This window comes from Tachypleus tridentatus, chromosome 3 (genome assembly GCF_004210375.1).
Source record: "Tachypleus tridentatus isolate NWPU-2018 chromosome 3, ASM421037v1, whole genome shotgun sequence".
NCBI lineage: Eukaryota > Metazoa > Arthropoda > Merostomata > Xiphosura > Limulidae > Tachypleus > Tachypleus tridentatus.
The window spans coordinates 109,961,940-109,983,385 of NC_134827.1; the positions used below are offsets into that span (position 1 = coordinate 109,961,940).

A 21,446-nucleotide genomic window follows, 5' to 3' on the forward strand; every position below is an offset into this window, starting at 1 on the left:
AACGATCATATTAAAACCAGTTTCCCATTCTTGCGTGTTGCCCGCATTCGTCAATAAACTACTGTAGCTTGGTGTTACATTTGTTTTTCTTCTGCTATTAGTAATTTCTCGCACGCGCAATTCTTTTATTACTATATATCACAGACTTAGCGTGTAGAAAGTGTGTGTCAGTTAACCCTACTTTATTATAAGTACTACTAAACGTTTCGTAAAAACTGGACACAGTCTTATAATGACGAATCTCTCTTGTCGGTTAACCCTACTTAGCACGTTGGATTAGACATTTTATATACCATAAATTATTTTATTTTTCAGGCTTATTTTGTTCATTAATCATATAATTCATGTAGCTTTAACTAAAGTTTGAGTGTTTATGTTCATTTACACCCACACATATTTATATATTGGTACTACAACGTTTGTCAAGGAACCCGTAATAATATGTTTTACTTTTCATAATGAATGCTATTAAATATTTCTCATAACACTAGTGCCGGGGTTTTCCAGACCCAAATTTTAAGATTTTGTTTTTCTTCCACGAGTTAGAATAAAGTATTCAAATATATATTTGACACAGAATAGTTTTTCATTGTTACACAATCTGTAGATACCAGACAGGCTCGGCCTGGCAAGGTGGTTAGGACGCTCGACTCGTTATCTGAGGATCACGGGTTCGAATTCTAGCCATACCAAATTATCACTATTCAACTTACACTGTATTTTAATGCATTATAGTTTCCTCCTTCACCATCAGGTTCTTGTTTCCTATATCGACTTGAATGAAAAGATTAAGACATATTTACAAGACATACAAACTTGTTAATTAAGTGTTTTAAAACCTCGGTTAGGTTTTCTTTAAACACAAAGTTATACAATGCGCCGGTATAGAACCCTGTATTTTAGTGTGATTAATCCTCGTGCTTATCTCTGAACCTCACACAGGAGGCCATCTCTTTTCTATACAACCACGACTTCATACAGGTAATAACAGCCTGTGAACTGTTTGTTTTTTAATTTCGCGCAAAGCTACACGAGGGCCACCTGCGCTAGATATCCCTAATTTGGCTGTATTAGACTAGAGGAAAGGCAACTAATCACCACCTCCCAACGGAAACTCTTGGGCTACTGTTTTTACCAATGATTAGTGGGATTGACCGTCACATTATAAAAGCCCCAGTGATGAAAGGGCGAGCACGTTTGGAGTGACGGGATTAAAACCTACAACTATCAAAATACGAGTCAAGTGCTCTAACCACCCGGCCATGCCGGAGCCAGATAACCTGCGATGCCTTAAAATGTCATGTATAATAAAAGACGATATAGTAAATCTTAAACAAGTGTTGTTCCGCAGTTGGGTAAAGTACAATAAAGAATACATTTAGTCGTCTAAATGAAAAGCTGTTTTCTAGTTTATTTTGTGCGACATTTCGAACAGACGGAGTATATCGGACCGTAAAAACTGTGTTACTGTTGACTTTCGTTCAGAAATAATCCTTAAGATTAAAAATATAGGACTTAACCATACAGCCATGATGTCGTTGGAATGTGACGGTCAATCTCACTATTCGTTGGTAACAAGAGTAGCCCAAAGTTGGCGGTGGGTGGTGATGACTAGCTACCTTCCTTCTAGCCTTACCCTCCTAAATTAGGGACGGCTAGCGCAGATAGCCCTCGTGTAGCTTTGCGCGAATTTCAAAAACAAACACACGTTCAACCAGAAACACGATGACAAAAACAGTGTTTAACTTATTACGTAAATATAATTAAAGTTAGCACATATATGGAAACAAAGAATTTAAAGAGCTAAAATTGGCCTCAGGGAAAATAATAATCCAGAGAAATACGAGTTTCCCCATCAACTTGGAACTAATTACACGGATAGAGTTCAATCAGATTGAATGTGTGGTAGTGTTATAATAAAAAGGTTTAAACACGTCATGATAATGTAGTTTTTTTTTCTGTGAGAAATAAAAACATTTTCAATCAAATCTTTAATACTCACGATATGCAGTAAGTAAATGAAAATAACATTTCAGTAAAAACTTAACTTTCCCTAATCAATTTATGTGAAACAAACATGCATTGTACACGAGTAGAAAACACGTTGTTTGTTTTGTCATTTACAAAACTTCGTTACGCTTAAAATTACATTTTCCGTTTCCCGTGAAGTGAAAATGTGTCCAATTTCTGGCGTTTAATGCGTGAAATTTGTATTTTATTTTGTTCCGAATGTTTGCTTCCTTTGTTTGTGATTAATCGCGAAGCTACGTATCGGGTTATGTGTGCTAAGCCTATCATAGTTGTCGATTTGTTTATTATTAATCGCGAAGCTACGTATCGGGTCATGTGTGCTAAGCCTATCATAGTTGTCGATTTGTTCATTATTAATCGCGAAGCTACGTATCGGGTTATGTGTGCTAAGCCTATCATAGTTGTCGATTTGTTCATTATTAATCGCGAAGCTACGTATCGGGTTATGTGTGCTAAGCCTATCATAGTTGTCGATTTGTTCATTATTAATCGCGAAGCTACGTATCGGGTTATGTGTGCTAAGCCTATCATAGTTGTCGATTTGTTTATTATTAATCGCGAAGCTACGTATCGGGTCATGTGTGCTAAGCCTATCATAGTTATCGAAACTGTTTTATCGGGTTATGTGCTAATCGTTATAAAACTTCAGGTTTACTGCCATGCAATAAAGAAGTTAATTGAAAATTGTGTGTGGCCTTAGCTGGAAAATATAGATCATTTAACGTTATATTGTATGAAAGATGAAGTTTATGTCACATTTTTAAAACAATTTTAGGCCTAATAGTTTCCAATATTTGCCGGCTTTCGGCGTTCAAATCGTAAGTCTTAAAAAGTATAATATTATTTTAATAGCTCTGTTACACTTACGAATGTTGTATGACAGAAGAAGGCACGAAACGTTTTTATTATTTTCGTAACAAATGAATCATCTCACAGAATCTAATAAATGAACCACAGAATATGTGCTGCTGGCCTTTGTTTATTGCAATATTTCGAAATCCACGACACGGGGCACAACTCAATACGTTATAACAAAGCAAAACGTGTTTTTGTTATCTTGAAAACAATATACATATTTATCACTTTTGTTCTACTAGTTAACGACTTCCTTTCTCTTATCCTCAAATAGGAAAGCTCTAAGTCTAAGGGCTTCTAATGCTAAAACCCGGAACACGGTAATGTGTCTGGGCTCTAAAACATAACGTTCTGGGACCTACCGGTCCATCTCGGATGTTCCACCCTCTGAACTAAACTAAAACTATTGATACATATTTTAGTTATTAAAGCCAACCCTCATCATTCATATACTGATCAAACTGTCTCAATGAAACCCAAACTCTCCTGTTAAAGAAACACAACCGTCTTACTTGAAGATGATTCTTGCTTCGCCAAACTGGATATGCGTTCCCTAGTCCTACTGTACCATCTTTCATACTACTAGCTATCAACACTAATAATTTCCTTAACTATCAGAAACCGTCTACCTCATCTTTTCGAGACCTCAACCACCCCAGACATTGTTTTAATAACACTTTTCTTAACCCTCTCCAACAATTAAATGTCTTTTCTAAAGGTAAAAATGCCCCAGACTTAACAAGATATACTAAGTGTGGCCTAACCAATGATAAACTATTTTTATATATGCAACTGAAACAAATAAACTACAGTTCTTACCTGTAGTGCGTTGTAACAACCAACGCGAGTGTGTGATACGTAAACAGTTCTTACCTGTAGTGCGTTGTAACAACCAACGCGAGTGTGTGATACGTAAACACTTCTTACCTGTAGTGCGTTGTAACAACCAACGCGAGTGTGTGATACGTAAACACTTCTTACCTGTAGTGCGTTGTAACAACCAACGCGAGTGTGTGATACGTAAACACTTCTTACCTGTAGTGCGTTGTAACAACCAACGCGAGTGTGTGATACGTAAACACTTCTTACCTGTAGTGCGTTGTAACAACCAACGCGAGTGTGTTGATACGTAAACACTTCTTACCTGTAGTGCGTTGTAACAACCAACGCGAGTGTGTGATACGTAAACACTTCTTACCTGTGGTGCGTTGTAACAACCAACGCGAGTGTGTGATACGTAAACACTTCTTACCTGTAGTGCGTTGTAACAACCAACGCGAGTGTGTGATACGTAAACACTTCTTACCTGTAGTGTGTTGTAACAACCAACACGAGTGTAAGTGTATAATACATAAACAGTGAATTATAAACAAAACGCTGTAGTAAACAAAAGTTTTAAAACATAATAAGCAATTTTTATTAGTAAGTTTGGTTGTTTATGATTAAACCAAAACTACACAGTGGGCTGTCTATGCTCTGCCCACCACGGGTATAGAAACTCGTTTTCTAGCGTCGTTGGTTAAATAACCGCTTTGCCACAGGGGTTATTATTATAAAACATAATACATTTATATTATTTTTAAAATTATACTAGTAATATTTAAGAGAAATTATGAAAACAACACTTATTACACTTTTTAATGACATAATTTATAAATTAGCTAAAAAACTCGAATTTTATTCTGAAAGTAGGGAGGTAAGAATGGGTTTGAACGTTATAGTTTTGTTTGTAAAAATAAGAAAGTTAGGATGTTCTGTACTTCAACTATTTGTTTTTACGATTTTAATTTTTTTCCGATATGAAGTTCACGATGAGTGCCTTTAAAATGTTCACAGTTCCCGCTCTGATTGGCCGTAAAGGTAACACACTGGACCAATTAGAAACAAGAAAAAGTTTCGTTGTTTCGAGAAAAGAAAACGCAGAGCCACCTATCGTCAACAATGAAAATTACTTGTATCCTTCGCGCGTGTGTGCGTGGTGTTTTAATGTTATTTGACATGTCACGAGAATTTATGTCCTAATAGAAAAGGCGCCTCACGCAAACACACGCGTGTTCGTGCCTGGAACACGCTCAAAATATATCGTGAAGCAAGCGACCGTTTCGCACTTAAGAGTTCTCCGACACGATATATCACTTTTTCTCCGATCAGTTAAGCACGTTTCGTACAAAGCTTCTTACTTCAGTTCACATATTTGAATATAGTAATTCACATTAATCGAGTAGGTACACAAATGTAGTGAACAATATTCAACTATCACAATTTAATTCACTTTTGTTAGGCACACAGGAGGTATTTCTCTCTCTAACACACACACAAAGCTAAATTAAATACGTTACACCAATTGAAAAAATCCCCAGGGTACATGCTATAATGAGATAAAATGTATCCTAGGTTTAGGAGGCGATTGTGGAAGTAGGACCCACTTTGGGGTGGAGATACACCGTCAATCAGTCTTAACCTGCGTTCGCCAGTTACAAGTAAAAATTTGTTTAAAAATCATGAAAATAAAGGTTAGGAGAACGACATGTGGATATTCAAGTCCACAACCATTCACGTCAATATCACCCTTCACTACAAAGTCGCGGAAAGGTGACTACTTTCCAAAGTAAACAAAGTACAACCACTTGAGATTAAAAAGATAAACTTGCATCCTGAGATTTCCATTCCAACCCCCATTATGGTTTCTCCTTTAGCACTCTCTCGAAATATTAATTTTCTCTATACATGAATATTAATTTCGCTGCAAATTTAAGACAGAACAGTTCTAAACCTTGCAAACAGGTAGAAATTGTTACGAGTTAAGTAACAGAACGTTAGAGGTCTCCACTAATTTACTGACCCATGACAGATACCTCGGTTAAATGATCCCTCTCTGTGGAACTTGTTTGGTCATGTGTTTCACGTTAAAGTGTAAATGTTTATTTTGTTTAGGAACAACACAGAACCAGTTCAATTCTTCCTTATCTATATAATTCTTTAAAAGATTGTTTACCTGTTAACCGCTAGCTGTAAAGATAGTTCACTGCCACCTGTCCGTAGATAACATTTAATAACAGAATTCAACGATCTCAGTGATTAAATTGCATACTTAACACAAACTTACAAATAACAAGAGTTATTCCATAAAATCTGACAGTGTTTTTTTTTTGTATCAATAGCTTTAGTTTTATAAAACATCTCGGTCTGTTGAGGTTTCTACCTTCACTTAGTAATACATGTATTTGTTTTCTACTCCAGTAACCAGAGATGCGTATGTTTTCTTATAACAAAGTCACTGGTCTATCTGCTGAGTCCACCGAGGGGAATCGAACTCTTGATTTTAGCATTGGAAATCCATAGACTTACCACTGTACCAGCGGGAGACACCGTGATGTGTAGAGGTTTCCATCTTTGTCAAGTTAATAGATATAGCTGATTAGTTTAATGATAATGGATTATTATAACCTTTTCGTCAGAGAGGTAGCGAATGATAGATGGTCCTCACTTGAAATCGCTTTAACCAAAAATAAAATTTATTACCAGTTTAACTCCAACCAAACGCTGGTTTCCTTTTAACGAATACATTCAGCACGTATGGTAATACATATAATTAAAGGTTAACCGTTACTTACTAGATCCAACGGAAAAGTTTTCGTTGTTAAGCCTAAATCTTTATAATGATCTACCTTTGGTGTAAACCAAGCGTTATAAGTGTTCGAGTTTTATGTTCAATGCAGACGAAGTTTTGTTCGCCATTTTGTTTGTAAAATAAAAAAAAACAAAAAAAAACGTACACCTCCGTTCAGCGAGTTACAAATAAGCGTTGTATACAGCTGCAGTTTACACAACGTTAATAAGGATTACTGATCGTATCTTATTTGCAGAGACTACGATACAACAGGAGTTACCGATGTTAGGTTACACCCAAACTATAAACAAGTGGACATGGTTCACGAAATAGAAGACGACACTTGTACATTTTTCGTTTGTTTCTCAAAGTAAACGATATTTATCGAAACTTTTGCTTAAAAACAACTGACCAAAAAAAATATATACAAAATTTAAACTCCTAACTGGTAACTTTCCATTACATGTTGCCATTGGTTTATTAACCTTTACTTGTAATTACTACAGTTGTTTCAGTTTGATTCTGTCTAACCCAAAAACGTTTTGAAGAGTTTTGTCCGTAACGTATGCACTCTCGTGAAACAGATTCAGAACGAATAGCTTTGTGAAGATGTTTGGAAGAGACAAACCTCTCCACTTTATCCCCACACAGTAAGAAGCAAGATGGCTGAACGAACCTGTGCTTCAATACAATTGTTTTCTTGTAAAAACTATATTTATAGTTAGTTCTTGGAATACGTCCTCTTCATATTTTCCACCCACGTAACAATCGTATTTGTCAAAATTTGAAACTTTTACGAAACAAAAAGCATCAAGTACGTCTCAATATTCAACACCAAAGGTTATGTAGTAATCATAATACGCTTTAGGGGACATTGTACTGAACGTGGCTGTCACTAATTCACGGTAACCTTTAACCTTACATTTAATCTTTACAGCTTCTCACCACGAAATTAACAGTTTGTTTGTTAAATTATAGTCAGAAAAGGTAGGCTTAACTTGACTTGCTCTTCTCTATACTTTTATTTTAATAGTTTAGGCCCAAAAAATATACATGCTTTTATTTTAAACAACAGTTTTACCAGTTTAACTGAAACGACTCAGTTTCGTCTTAATACAACTGAGAAGGTGTTTCTGGACTTAGTTTCTTAACGATAGATATTATGCCATCAACTATGACTTATTTTTTGGTAAAGTTCATTTAAAAAACAACTTGTTTACATTCCAACAAGAAAAAAAAAAATCCATGTAAAACATGAATGGAAAAAAAAATCGTAAACAAATATCAAAAAAAAAAAAAAAATGGCTACAAGTACAGGTCACCCCTACACGTTCCACGTCCTTTAATGTAACCCAAGTCTCTCCTTTTCAGCACCTCGAGTTCTCCATTAATCCTCCGAGAGTCCTATAGCAAACAAAATATCAGCGATTGCCCTGCCCTCTATTGACAATATAAACCAAAAAAAGTCCGAAAAATATTTACAAATTTTACTTCAATTTATTTTCGTTTTAACGACACTTTTAAGGTTCAATTACGTACGTATAAAATATTTAGTCATAAAATGGAGTACCAGATTTTTAAGGTTTTCCTAATTAACGAACATCCTCGCACGAGGAAACAGTTAGCAGAATTAGACTAATTACTTACCCTCAGGATAGACGATATTCTGTAGTGCCTGGCAACCAACTCTAAAGCAGACAACTTGACTAGAGAATCTTCATCGTGAAGTTCGATGAAACATCGGTTATGCGATCGTCTACTATTCGACAACCGACGACTGGCTTGTCGACGACTAAATACCACTGAATAAAATATGACTTACGTTAAATATAAAAGATTATTGTAGCGATATACTAACTAGTGCCCGTCTTTGGACGAAAGTCATGTAAATTCACGACTAATGAAAAGTTACCTCAAAAGTTACTTCTATTGTATACAATTGTGAAAACCGTTTATGAAAAAAGTGTAAAAATACAAACAATAAAAAATAAACATTTGTGAAATTTCCCACGAACTTCTAAACTATACTTAGAGAGCCTAGCATGGGTGGTTAGGGTGCTCGACTAGTGATCCGAGAGCTGCATGTTCGAATCCTTGTCACTCCATACATGCTCGCCCTTTCAGCCGAGGAGGCGTTATAATGTTACGATTAATCAATCGCAATATTAGTTGCTAAAAGAGTAACCCAAGAGTTGGCGGTGGGTAATGACAACTACCTTCCCTCTAGTCTTACACTGCTAAATTAGGGACGGCTAACGCAGATAGTCCTTGTGTAGCTTTGTGCGAAATTAAAAAAAACGAAAACTAAATATGGTATAAGGATCCATCTACAGGTGACGAAGTAATGTTAAAAACTGAAAACCACCAAAACAAAACTGATTGTACCATCGCACGAGCCTAACGAACCTACATACCAATTTGGAAGATCCACCCACATCCTGCGAAGTAGTTACATGGAGGAACAACAGAATGTACAGTTATATTTGTATAGTTTCCACGTTTCGTCACACAAAACAAAACCTACGTGGAATTTCAAGTTAAAATTAACTTGACAGATTTATACAAGTACTTCCTTGTTCCTGTCCAGTGGTTACCCAGTAGTAACTGGATAGGTCGTACATGTATCCATTTTAACCTCACTGACGCTGTTGTACAAAATACTTAAAAATACTCCACGTGTTCACCTACCTACATACGTAGGTAAAGACTTCTTGGAAACAGCTGAATGGATTTGGACCAATGTTGGTATAAGTATGGACTATGATCCAAATTAGAAACGTGTAGTTTTTAGAAGGTCATAGCAAAGTCAAGAGAATTTTTAAAAAAATCACCGACCCTTAACATGGATACAGATTTTTCCCACTATTTTCGCCACAACTCAGTCAAACATAAGAGGATTTTGATCAGACTTAGTGGATGTATGTGGAATACTAATCCTCATTGTACTTCCAATAATGGTCCGTCTTCATTGATAACGACGGACACGTGGACACATTGCAATGTATTTTATAAAGGCTAAATATTATGAACGATACTGGAGGTATATAAGCATGCACGACTCCAGATGTGCATGAATGGTTAGTTACCATTCCTGTCCACCGATAGGAATCTGACCTTGGATTTTAGCCATAAGTTTTTGGTGTGTTTTTGTTAATCTAACAATACCATGCTCCCCTATATACCATTTACCTACATAACCCTAACCGCGAGTGCTACAACAACCTCTAAGACCATTAGGTGGCCCTTCGCGATAACATTATCTCTACAAACTAAGAACTGATTGAATGATACACTAAAAGGTTGATCAAAGTTAATAGCCTCCATAGAACAATCGTTTTCAGTATAACAAACTATCTTTATACTCTGTCTGTCTCGAAACGTGAAATGCCACATCGTACTATCTGCTGTGTCAACCAAGTGAAATCGAACCCCCGATTGTAGCATTGTAAATCCATTGTCCCAGTGTGGGACTCTCTTAAAGTTGTCTTAGAACCCACCAGGGCGGCGCTGTTCGCTTGAGACCCGATGAATAGTTTCCTTACGATCAAGAACAAAGTTACTGTTCAGAAAAACCAAAGGTTAACTTGTGTATATTTAAATCGCATACAGTTAAATATTACTGTGAATTTAAAATTTAATGAGACTTTCTAGATGCTTGAGCTAAGTCATACAAGGTGTCTTGTTCAGGCATCTCTAATTTTGAACAGAGACTACAGGGAAGGCAGTAAATACTGTTGGTCAGTTAGCAACACGTGGGTTACTCCAGCCGAATAAAGGGAATTTGGCCACCAATCGTATAATAAGCAAGAATTGTACCATCTGTAAGCTAGTATGCGGAGAGTGATGCTGCAATGGTTTCATTTTTTTTTTTCGCGTAAAGCTACACCAGGGCTATCTGTACTAGCCGTCCCTAATTTAGCAGTGTAAGACTAGAGGGAAGGCAGCTAGTCATCACCATCTGTCAACTCTTGGGCTACTTTACTAACGAATAGTGGGACTGATCGTAACATTATAACGCCCCCACAGCTGAAAGGGCGAGCATGTTTGGTACGACGGGTATTCGAACCCGCGAACCTCAGATTACGAGTCGAACGCCTTAACCCACCAGGCCATGGCGGGCTGACTACTTTGTCATGCTCGACCTTTATTTCATACAAAATTAAGTTATGAAAATGAAATATTCTAACCAATAATACACGTACATAAAAGAAGCATGGTACGTTTTCTAGAACGTTCTCTATCTAACTTACCTCGTCGTCCCTCTGGTGCTAAACTATAACTTGAGCTTACTGTTAACCATCTCGAGTCATTTAACTCATGATCTTCATGGCTTTCTGACCAGTTATCTTCCGTGTCATACGAACAGTCGAGTGCTTCCAGCTCCCCCTGTCGCTCTGAACCACAACCTTCGTTACCCTGAAGATGAGCATCCGAAATCACATGACAAGTTTCTGCCGAATCATACACAGGACACGTGCTGCCTTTTTCTGTCAAACTATACAATTCGGAATGAATTTTATTTGGAGACGGTTTCTTTGTTGAAAGACACTTTTCTATTACATTAGTTGTTGTGCTCTTACCCTCATTTAAATAAGAAAGAATTTCGCGTGAAAGATTTGGCTGTTCCACTGCACTCCACTTAAAAGTCGACTGACAGTAGTTCTCGTTAGAAACAAACGGCGATGGTTGAAAGAGTTTTCCATCATTATCGGTTTGAACATTTTCAGAATTATTTCTTCCGTTTACGATGTCTGTGTGTAGATGACTCTGTACTCCAATGCGTGATGGCGTCGTCTGCACTCGAGACTCTATCGTGTTAAATTTAGATATTTTAAACGAAGTTGTATATAATGGCTTATAAATTGGCTTCCCAAATGTAGAAACACTACTTTTCCGATTTTCTAAAGTTTTTAACCAATTCATAGACTCATCCGAGAGAGAAAAAATGCGTATTTGTTGACCTTTCACTATCACATTCATCGTCTTCAGTCCTATCAGATGTTTCCGATTTGGAAGAAAACACCCACTCGTAAGGACTTTGCGGTGACTACAAGATATCCAAGTAGATAAAAAAAAAACAACTTAAAATGGTAAAACATTGATAATTTAAGACATTGAAACAAAAGAACGAGTTTTCATGTTAGCCCTAGTTTTGACTTTCATTCTACACCATTCCCCCCCCCCTCCCCACACACAATTACTAGTTTTGTAGTTTCATTACTTAAACTAGTTTTCAGCGGAAAATAAAGAAAATATTCAACAAAATGGCCAATCATTATTTCAAACATTATATAATTATAACCACGTTAAACGAAGTACTGGTGAAACTTAAGGAAAGCGCAGATAGCTCTCGCGTAGCTTTGCAAGAAATTCAAAGAAACAATCTTGAGGAATGAAAGCTTAGTGCTAATACAGTGATACTACATTCAATACAACATTAATTTGTGCTAATACAGTGATACTACATTCAATACAACATTAAGTTAGTTAACAGTTTTCTTACGACTTCCAAACGTCCACAAAAAGGGACTTTCCTACAGTTGTACTAGCGACTCAACCCATAAACAATTACACTTATTACTTGGTTTTATTCGCAAACAATGTTCAGAATTGTTTGTTTTTTAGCGACTGTAATGAATCTCGGGTGTTTAGTGAAGCCTAAATGTTAACTGAAGGATTGTGTTGTACAATGCTTTTATTCCCACAAAATGTAAGTTGTGTCATATTTTAATTTTCCACCCAAGATGGTACGTTTAAAATTAAATGAGAAATTAAAGTAATAATTTCGTCAAAACATTTACACGATCATTAAGAGTAGTGAATAAAAACCAAAACCTACCGCATCCATCACATGCCGTAAGTCACGTGTTTTCTTGACTAGCTGGTAAGACAAATAAGAGAAACAAAGAACAGTACAAAACAAAGTGGCCAGTGAGACGCCCAGTGACAAAATGAAAGCTGAAACAAAATTGTATTCGAATCCTTAGAATTATAAGGGTTTTAATACACAGTATATTCAGTTACTTCAGATTATGTGTAAAGTTTACCTTTCAGTAAAAGAAAGGAGCTGTCTTTATCACCAAAACATCTACAGTGTAACTCGTTATGTAAGCCTAACTCAGCAGTCGCGGGTAATATAAAATACATTTATATTAAAAACAATCTACGTTTAAAACTCATACACTTCATTCAGAAACAGTAGAGGACAGAATGCATTGTTTTGTTTATTTAACGTATCACATTTAAACATACTTCGGGTCACTTTGAAAGTTTACATTGTTATCTGGCGTAAAACAGCTTTAAAAAAAAAATACATGCGCCCTAACAGAGTTCGTTTACAGGGTAAACGTTAATTAAATTTTCATTTAAACTTATATCAAGGTTTGATTTACAGTTAAAAACAAACAAACTAAAAGCTTAAGTATCGACAATTAATTTATTATGCAGGCTGTCACGCTGGGTATCTAATTAACGGGAATATCCAACAGATGTCGCTTTATGTGATGATGTTTTTTTTATATTTTTATATTTACTAATAACAAAAATATTATTCTGAAGTTGTTGGGATGGATAAACCATCTTGTATCTAGCATCTACAAGTTTATTTTACGAGTCGAGGTATTGGCTCTAACTTTTGGGGTTAAAGGCACTTAAACTACTCATTTCTATTTTACAGGGTGCCAAAATACAAATGTGTATACAAGATACGTCATCACCAGAATAGCGTTTGGCGCGGCAAGGTGTATGCGGTAGATCATGTCCTTATAACGTTCATAATAGCTCACTGATCAAGATGTACAGCAATTAATATCGTTGTAGATACGGCGAAAATACGTCACATATGCTCCGCTCACCAAAAACAACGAACTTTCACCAACTGAGAGTTTTGAACATTCCATAAACCCAGTTACCTTGACAAAACAATTACGAGTAACCAAGAAATGTCGAAAACAACGTTTAGTAGGTAGCTTTAGAAATTATTCGAATCTATAACACATTGTTTGTATATTGCATGTATAGATGGCAGCACTAAATCATAAAAAGAAATTTCCCCACAAGGTTTCAGAAGGTAATTAACGAAAGTTCATCTTATTCCGTCTCCACGGAATTTAAAACTTTTTGCACGAAACTGAATTTGACTAATTTTTTTATTTTCAGTTAAAGTTAACAATTCTACACAATCCATAGCTCGAAACAGTGAAAAACGAGAACTCTGCAGTTTGTGATTAGAAGAAAAGATAAAATCACGCTGTGTCATTTAATGAATGGTACGGAATCTTCAACAGGCCGGTCTACAAAGACATTTTATATCCCCCCCTCCTTTAGGGCAAACAAACATCGGACAGAGGTCTCAGAATTTTAGTACGGAAACGATTCTTAGCGGATCTACCAACAGTGATCAAATAACCGACCGATTACATTATGTAATTCTGGTGTTATGGAGAGGTGTCCATTTGAACAGCGTCAGGTTTAACACCCATAATTATTTATGCACCGAACTGTCCCGAGTCCGCGTCTATTCGCCAATAGGCCCTAACTAGTACAAATTAGAAATAAAAAACTCGATGTTACATTTCATTCCATTAATTATAACTGGAATTTCCCGTGCGTGCGTGCGGTTTGTGAAATCATCATTGATTAAAGTTATTTTCTTTGCTTAGTTGTTAAAATTTAGAGAAAAACTAAACTATTTCGCTAAGTTGTTTGACTGACGAAAACACAAAGCAAGTTGATATGGTGTAAAATGTCAACCACATCAATAGCAGATACAAATCAAGTCAGTAACTTTAGGGTTAACATTCATGATGACGAGAAACTCACTTGAAACGATATATTCTAAAAGACAGCTGGTATGAATATTAGAACATTAATTAAAATAAAGTACAGAACAACGTTTTAACCTTTTTATGTCATATTCAGGGTTAAGACACACTTACCGTAAGAGAAGATTCGATGTTTCCCTAAGAGAAACTGGCCCCTCGGGTATTGTGACAAAAAACCTTCTCCAAAACATAAGATAACTAGATGGATGACACCTACTGTCACCATACTTGCTTGCATAGCCAACATCAAGTGCCTCTACAATAAAAATTATATTAATTATATACAAAAACAAGAAAAATTAAGAAGCACGAATCTACATTAACTACTCGTAGACCTTTTGGATTTTACAAATTTCGAGATCTCGAATGCAAAAATATAAATCAACAGCCGCTTTGTTTGGTAAAATTTTCTTCAAATCGCAGAACGAAAATACGTACACGAAACTCAACGAAAACTGAAGTGACGACGTACCTACTGTGACGTAAATATGCATTTGCGCTACTAACTAACGGAATCTCGCGAAACTGCCGAGACTACAAGTGTAGTGTGTTTAAATCACAAGTGTTCTTTAGCATTTAAACACATTGTCGTGGATGATTGGGGTTAAGAAGTTTGTTATGAAACACAAAGCTGCACAATGTGCTGCTAACAACACGACTATCCAAACTTGATTATTTGTATCATTATAAGCTCTTAAACTTGCAGTCGGGCCAGTGAGGGATGTTCATAAAAGTTTGTTGAAATTCGCACAAAGTTAATCGAGGTATATCTATCGTACCATCTTTAAAACTTCTAAAGTTTAACACTTATCATAATTTTCATTTATCCACCATTAATTTTGCTTGGATAATTTATCTAGACGTTCATCAACATCCATATTCGTTTATGGTTTATTTCAATTTCGCGCAAAGCTACTCGAGAGTTACTTGCACTGGCCGTCCCTAATTTTGCAGTCTAAAACTAGAGGAAAGCAACTAGTCATTGCCACCCACCACCCACTCTTAACAACAAATAGTGGGCTTGACCGTAACGCCTTGTTCCAATACAATTAGCTGAAGCCTGAACTTGTACCATGCTAACCTGAAATAATGGGTGTTCCCCCATACTCGAGCCATAACGAAACACAGTCATGAATTACTGTTAACTTTTATATAAATCAAGTGATAGAGAACTTTATATACGTTTCAATTAACAGTTTGAATAGCAGTGGAAAATATTCGAGACTGATAGTGAAACGTTCCTGAACATTTGGACGTTTCAGTGGTGTATAGTTAGGATGGGTTAAAGCCTGTCGGGCACAACAACATGGCTATCGGTCTTACAGCGTGTAGTCAGCAGTAATGTGATCCGCTTTCATATCACCAATACAGTTAACCTGAACCCTGCACAGGACAGACCATCGTCCGTTAGTACTTTGAATTTCTGTTGCCCTGTTAAGAGATGTCATTATGTTTAAACCAGAGGTAATTAGCAAATAATTACAAACAGTCAAATGTACAGACAAAAAAAAAATTACTAATTTGAAAGTATAATTAGCAAATAATTACAAACAGTCAAATGTACAGACAAAAAAAAAATTACTAATTTGAAAGTATAATTAGCAAATAACTACAAACAGTCAAATGTACAGACAAAAAAAAAATTACTAATTTGAAAGTATAATTAGCAAATAACTACAAACAGTCAAATGTACAGACAAAAAAAAATTACTAATTTGAAAGTATAATTAGCAAATAACTACAAACAGTCAAATGTACAGACAAAAAAAAAATTACTAATTTGAAAGTATAATTAGCAAATAATTACAAACAGTCAAATGTACAGACAAAAAAAAAATTACTAATTTGAAAGTATAATTAGCAAATAATTACAAACAGTCAAATGTACAGACAAAAAAAAATATTACTAATTTGAAAGTATAATTAGCAAATAATTACAAACAGTCAAATGTACAGACAAAAAAAAAAATTACTAATTTGAAAGTATAATTAGCAAATAATTACAAACAGTCAAATGTACAGACAAAAAAAAAATTACTAATTTGAAAGTATAATTAGCAAATAATTACAAACAGTCAAATGTACAGACAAAAAAAAATTACTAATTTGAAAGTATAATTAGCAAATAATTACAAACAGTCAAATGTACAGACAAAAAAAAAATTACTAATTTGAAAGTATAATTAGCAAATAATTACAAACAGTCAAATGTACAGACAAAAAAAAATTACTAATTTGAAAGTAGCCACATAAGCTATTTCTGATTTGTAACAAGTCCTAAGATCATAGTGGAATAAATATATAGGTCTCTTTCATTACATGTTACACCGCTAGAGGGCTTTGTCGAACGGAATCCTGGAAAAAACGTTTGTATGGATGGAACAATTTATTAAGTCACGAGATCTAATACATTATTTAATAATATAAAAATTTCTGCATTTATTAATATGTGTATTAGGATCGCCATACGGAATCCAACATAATCACTCTCATTAAAAGACGCCATTTTGTATTAGGGGCCCATCAGCATCTTAAAATCAACATTCAAACAGCTGTCAACTTATACTTGCTAAAGTGAAAAAAAAACAAAAAACAATCAACAAAACACCTATAGTTATCTTGGTTGTACGAAGTTTAATAATTTGTTAAACAACTATGATAGATAGATTTTTTTTTAAATATTGTTATCACATTTTTAAAGAAAAAAAATGCTTATCCAGTAACATTTCTCCCTGCCCTTTGCGTGCAATACTATCTGTTACAATAAAAGTACAGTAAAAACCGTTGGATAATAAAATGACGTAAAAAACTTACTAAACTTTGTTTCTGGTATTTCTGCCTGTTGGAACTCAAGACACAAATTAACAGTCCTCCAGATATATACTTAAAAAATAAACAAACGGATGTATGTTAGTACGATTTTAATTATTTCAAAATACACAAGCAATTTTAAATAAATCGACTAAATACAAATTTTCTACATTGCAAAAACTAAAAAAAATATATGGAGTTGCTTGTATTTCTACATCACTGGTTACTACCGTCTCAAGTTTCACGACAATGTAAGATGTCACCTCATTCTCATAACCTTTATACAACCTTATGTCCCAACAATCCAGTATCACCGTTACGAGATACCTGGAGTATTGTAGGTAAAAGTATACAATACTTTCTATCTTAAGGTTGTTATTGGATTCGCAATAAATAATAACAGGAAAGAATAGGTTTTAAAAAACACCGATTTATACAAGTAATGAAAACGTATCTACCAAACATACATTTCAACTCTTAGTGTTAAACAAGGGAAAAAGACAACTAGCCAAAAACATACTAACCATTCTTGGAATATCCTTATTCGCTTGAAGTGGACATTGACTGTCACCCTTCTAACGCATCCATGATCACAAACGAACTTTTTTTTGTAGTAACAGGACGCAAACATCGGATTTAGTCACCAGGCACCCTCAGCTCTTATTAAATATACATCACGAGTACTCGAAATAATTTACGTTTTAAGCGAATTCTAGAAAACGTTCAAACAACAAAAAAGATATGTTTATTTTTAAGCCTAAAGCCACAGAACGAGCTGCTGTGCCCTTCACGGGTATCGAAAGTCGGTTTTAACGTACGAGCCTACAACTTACTGGTTGGAAGTGGACATCTGGAATCCAAATTATTTTAATACTCCATAACAGTAACGTCTCGCGAGCTCTCCTTACCGAAAATCTACCTTTAAACTATCATAATACGTTTGGATTGTCTGGTACGAATATTAATTGAAGACAAGCTCACTGTGGGATGGAGAAACCGAATCTCGCTTTCATAGACTGGACGTCTTAAGTCGATGATACTTTAGTTATATTTTTCATGTATAAAAAACGCCTGTAACTTAAGTAATAATCAGGGAAGAAATTGTATAGTTTATAATTAGTGTTGTCTTTGTTCTTTTAAATGTGGTCAAAACAATACGAAATCTAGTTTATGCAAGTAATTTATTTCTTCAATAACATACTACACACAAAGTTCACTTTGACGCAAGTTGTAGGCTTAGCTTCACATTTAAAACTTCGTAAACTGAAAATCCTGTAGGCCTAATTCATTTACAGCGTTTCAGTCGTTGATAAACAAACATAACTTCCTTTATTCCATCAATCTGATCTCGATCAACAATCGTGTTATTTTTCGCACCCCGAATCCCTCTGTAATCTAAATCACTACTCAATAATATCTCAATAAACAGTTCATTAAAACTAACCGAGCCCAATGTTTCACCGATTCTCTTCTTTTCATCCGTTTCTAGATATTGCGAAAGCCAATCTTTAGCAGCTCCCCCTAACAAACAAAAAGCTAAATTAAATTATAAAGCTAAAAATGCAATTTATGAGAATATTCCTTAAACCATGATGTTCCAGCTTGGCTTACGGCCTCTTTTGAAACTTGCACTTTATTCTTTTAAGGGAGAGTCAGTACCTACAAAGTGATTTTGACACAAACAAGTCTTGCAAATCTACGAAGGTTGAAAATTAACAGTCCACCTAAACAGGCGATACACCGACAGAAAGGATTCGCTAGCAGTCTCTCATCTCTTTCATTGTTAGATAAAAGCAACAGAGGTCAAGGCGGGTCATGAACACAACGAAGACATTTAAAAACCTGTTTGCTGAAATCTGACAAACCAGAATGCCGAGACAATTAACTACACACACTAACAACAAAAAAGGTCATTAGTTTATAATGCAGATATAGTCCAAGCTGGGTCAATTCGGTGTCATGACCTTTTCCCCGAAGAATTAATCACGAAGCCTCCACAATTAAGAAAAATTCATATTTTCGTCAGTTTATAGTTACTAAAATAACAACCTCTTTAGTTTCCAGCCAACCCATAAAACATGCAATTCTATACCAATTTTACCAATTTGCAATCTAACACATAGTCCACTATGTGTTTCATCGTACAAAATTGATTAATCTGAGACTAGAGGAGAAGAATCTGGCTGTAAAATGTTCCCGACTTAAGTAAAATTTAAGTTCGAAATATATTGATCGAAACGAGAGTTCCGTTACTCACTGTCTCTAGTTTCACCATTCGAACGAAAACTTTCTCATAAAATGTAATATTTTTTAAATGTCTTAGCTAGGCTAATTGCTTGTAAAAGTGGACACACCATAGCTATCCTCAAACTTTAGACATTCTATAGAGACCATGCCTTAATTAACTTATGTATGCCCTTCCCAACACAAGGTCCCTCTTACTTATCCAGTCACGATTGCCTATACCTACCAGACAGTTTGTTTATTTTGTTGTTGTTTCTTTTTTTTTGGGGGGGGGGGGATTAAGTGTTACTAACAGTTACTAACACACGGATCCATCAAAAGGCATTCACTTAATAAAAAAAAAAAAAAAACGTCGGACGTCTCACCTTTTCGGATACATCTTAAAAACATTATAATATATTATTTAAGTAAAGTAAACAAACCATGCAAAACTTATTTAATGATAATAATTAATATCGATTTAACTCTTAACACGACATTAATACGAAATTCAAAGAGTCCAGGAGAAATACTTACCGCTAAACCTGTCCAAATGTCAGGAATAGCCACGAGTTCCACGTGGTTCGAGTGTAGTAGCACTGCGGCCGCCAATAGTTGAAGTATACCCGCAATTAACAACAGCGCACCCACAGATATCACGAGTCGAACACATTGCATTATCAAATAGCTTTTCAAACGTTTGTTCTAGAACAAATCTCTAACGCTGAAACGACGTTTATTTATGTGTCCAGCTTTCAAAATCTGCTTCGAAGAAATAATCATAATTTTGTTTCTCGTGCCTTATTGTTAGACTTTTACCAGGAAGACTTGTAGAAACATACAACTAAGTTCACGACCCTAAATAGTCATCTCCGACACACAATTACAGGTAAATATTGGTTTAACTTGATAGGCGGGCCATTATAACATAATAAACATTTAAAGAGCACCTCAGATCGCGTTCTAATGACCTCAACTACACTATTTTAATCTAAATTAGAATTTTAAATGTTATGACCCCTAGAAATTCTTAAGAACCAACTACCTATTGCAGGCACCTTGTCAACCTCCTAACGGCCATCGTTGCTCAAATTATAAGTAGAGAGACACATGTAAGAACGTTTTGTGCTTGGCCTTGACAAAACAGGTTTATTAGAGTGCAGACAGGGAGGGGGGTTTAGCAACTCTTTTTGCCATTTATATTTTCAGCACGAATCAATAATTCATATAGTAATTTAATCTGTTCTCCGTTTCAATATAGTTTGACAAAATGACAGGAAACCTGAGAGGTTCGCTTAATGGAGAGATTTCTTTTTTGTTGTTTAGAAGACTATATTACAGGCTTAAATAAAGAGGAAACAAAATTATATTGTACAAATAACCCTTTGTTCAATTAAACTGACACGAAAGGTTACATCATTTACCATAATAATCACCAGTGTAATTTTTTTTTTAAAATATATCATGGCCTTCAATATAAACACATTTTTATATAATATGATTTCTGAAGGAAAAAAAGTCTTCCAAATTTTATATTAGAAGGAAGATTTTTTAACTTTTATTCACTTGATTGTTCTCTATTGTTGTTTCGATTGCTGCCTTTAAAATGTAAAATAAAAAAATGATCCCCCGACAAGACAGCTTCGCGCCCACTCACCCCCTTACACACATTTCAAGCAGAATTACGGGAGAGAAACAAAAAATGAATTATAACACACTACACTAACATATTATAGCAGTCATAAAAAAGCACCACAATTTTCAAAACTCCGTGACCTCCTAAATACACCAGAGACAATGATTTACAAGCCTAAGTCAAATATACAGAATAATACACCGTATTAATGTACTACAACAGCCATATGGTAGCATACTGTCTCAAGTTCTCACACATACCCAACCGCTTGCTTACTCACCCTCACACACAAATGGAACACAGGGGGTGCGGGGGGGGTTCAACATTGGATATTCCTAAAAAATCTAGCCACTTGTTTGTTTGTTTTTTTATTTTTGCGCAAAGCTACACGAAGGCTATCTACATTAGTCGTCTCTAATTTAGCAGTGTAAGACTAGAGGGAAGGCAACTAGTCATC

General features: G+C 35.3%; 1 protein-coding gene across 2 annotated transcripts; it reads right to left on the reverse strand.

Annotated features, from left to right (window-relative positions):
* Window positions 1–7,495: 7,495 nt before the first annotated feature.
* On the reverse strand, window positions 7,496–20,028 carry LOC143247739 (uncharacterized). Of its 2 annotated transcripts, none has more exons than XM_076496164.1 (8): window positions 19,891–20,028; window positions 17,655–18,651; window positions 17,134–17,202; window positions 14,434–14,575; window positions 12,336–12,454; window positions 10,747–11,543; window positions 8,144–8,298; window positions 7,496–7,900 (listed from the first exon to the last, which is right to left on the reverse strand). In XM_076496164.1, exons 5-8 carry the CDS (start codon window positions 12,338–12,340, stop codon window positions 7,802–7,804), a joined length of 1,056 nt encoding a protein of 351 aa, XP_076352279.1. In that variant the 5' UTR covers window positions 12,341–12,454; window positions 14,434–14,575; window positions 17,134–17,202; window positions 17,655–18,651; window positions 19,891–20,028; the 3' UTR covers window positions 7,496–7,801. The 2 variants fall into 2 exon arrangements, with proteins under 2 accessions (XP_076352279.1, XP_076352280.1); XM_076496165.1 differs by having other exon boundaries at window positions 17,655–17,842; window positions 19,891–20,017.
* Window positions 20,029–21,446: the final 1,418 nt, after the last annotated feature.

What these genes read in the sequence shown, in the direction of transcription:
- LOC143247739 (XM_076496164.1), bottom strand. An exon ending in AGCACCAGAGGGACGACGAG is followed by an intron (nt 8,299 to 10,746) that starts GTAAGTTAGATA and finishes TATTTTATTCAG; the next exon opens with TGGTATTTAGTCGTCGACAA. An exon ending in GAATATCGTCTATCCTGAGG is followed by an intron (nt 7,901 to 8,143) that starts GTAAGTAATTAG and finishes TGTTTGCTATAG; the next exon opens with GACTCTCGGAGGATTAATGG.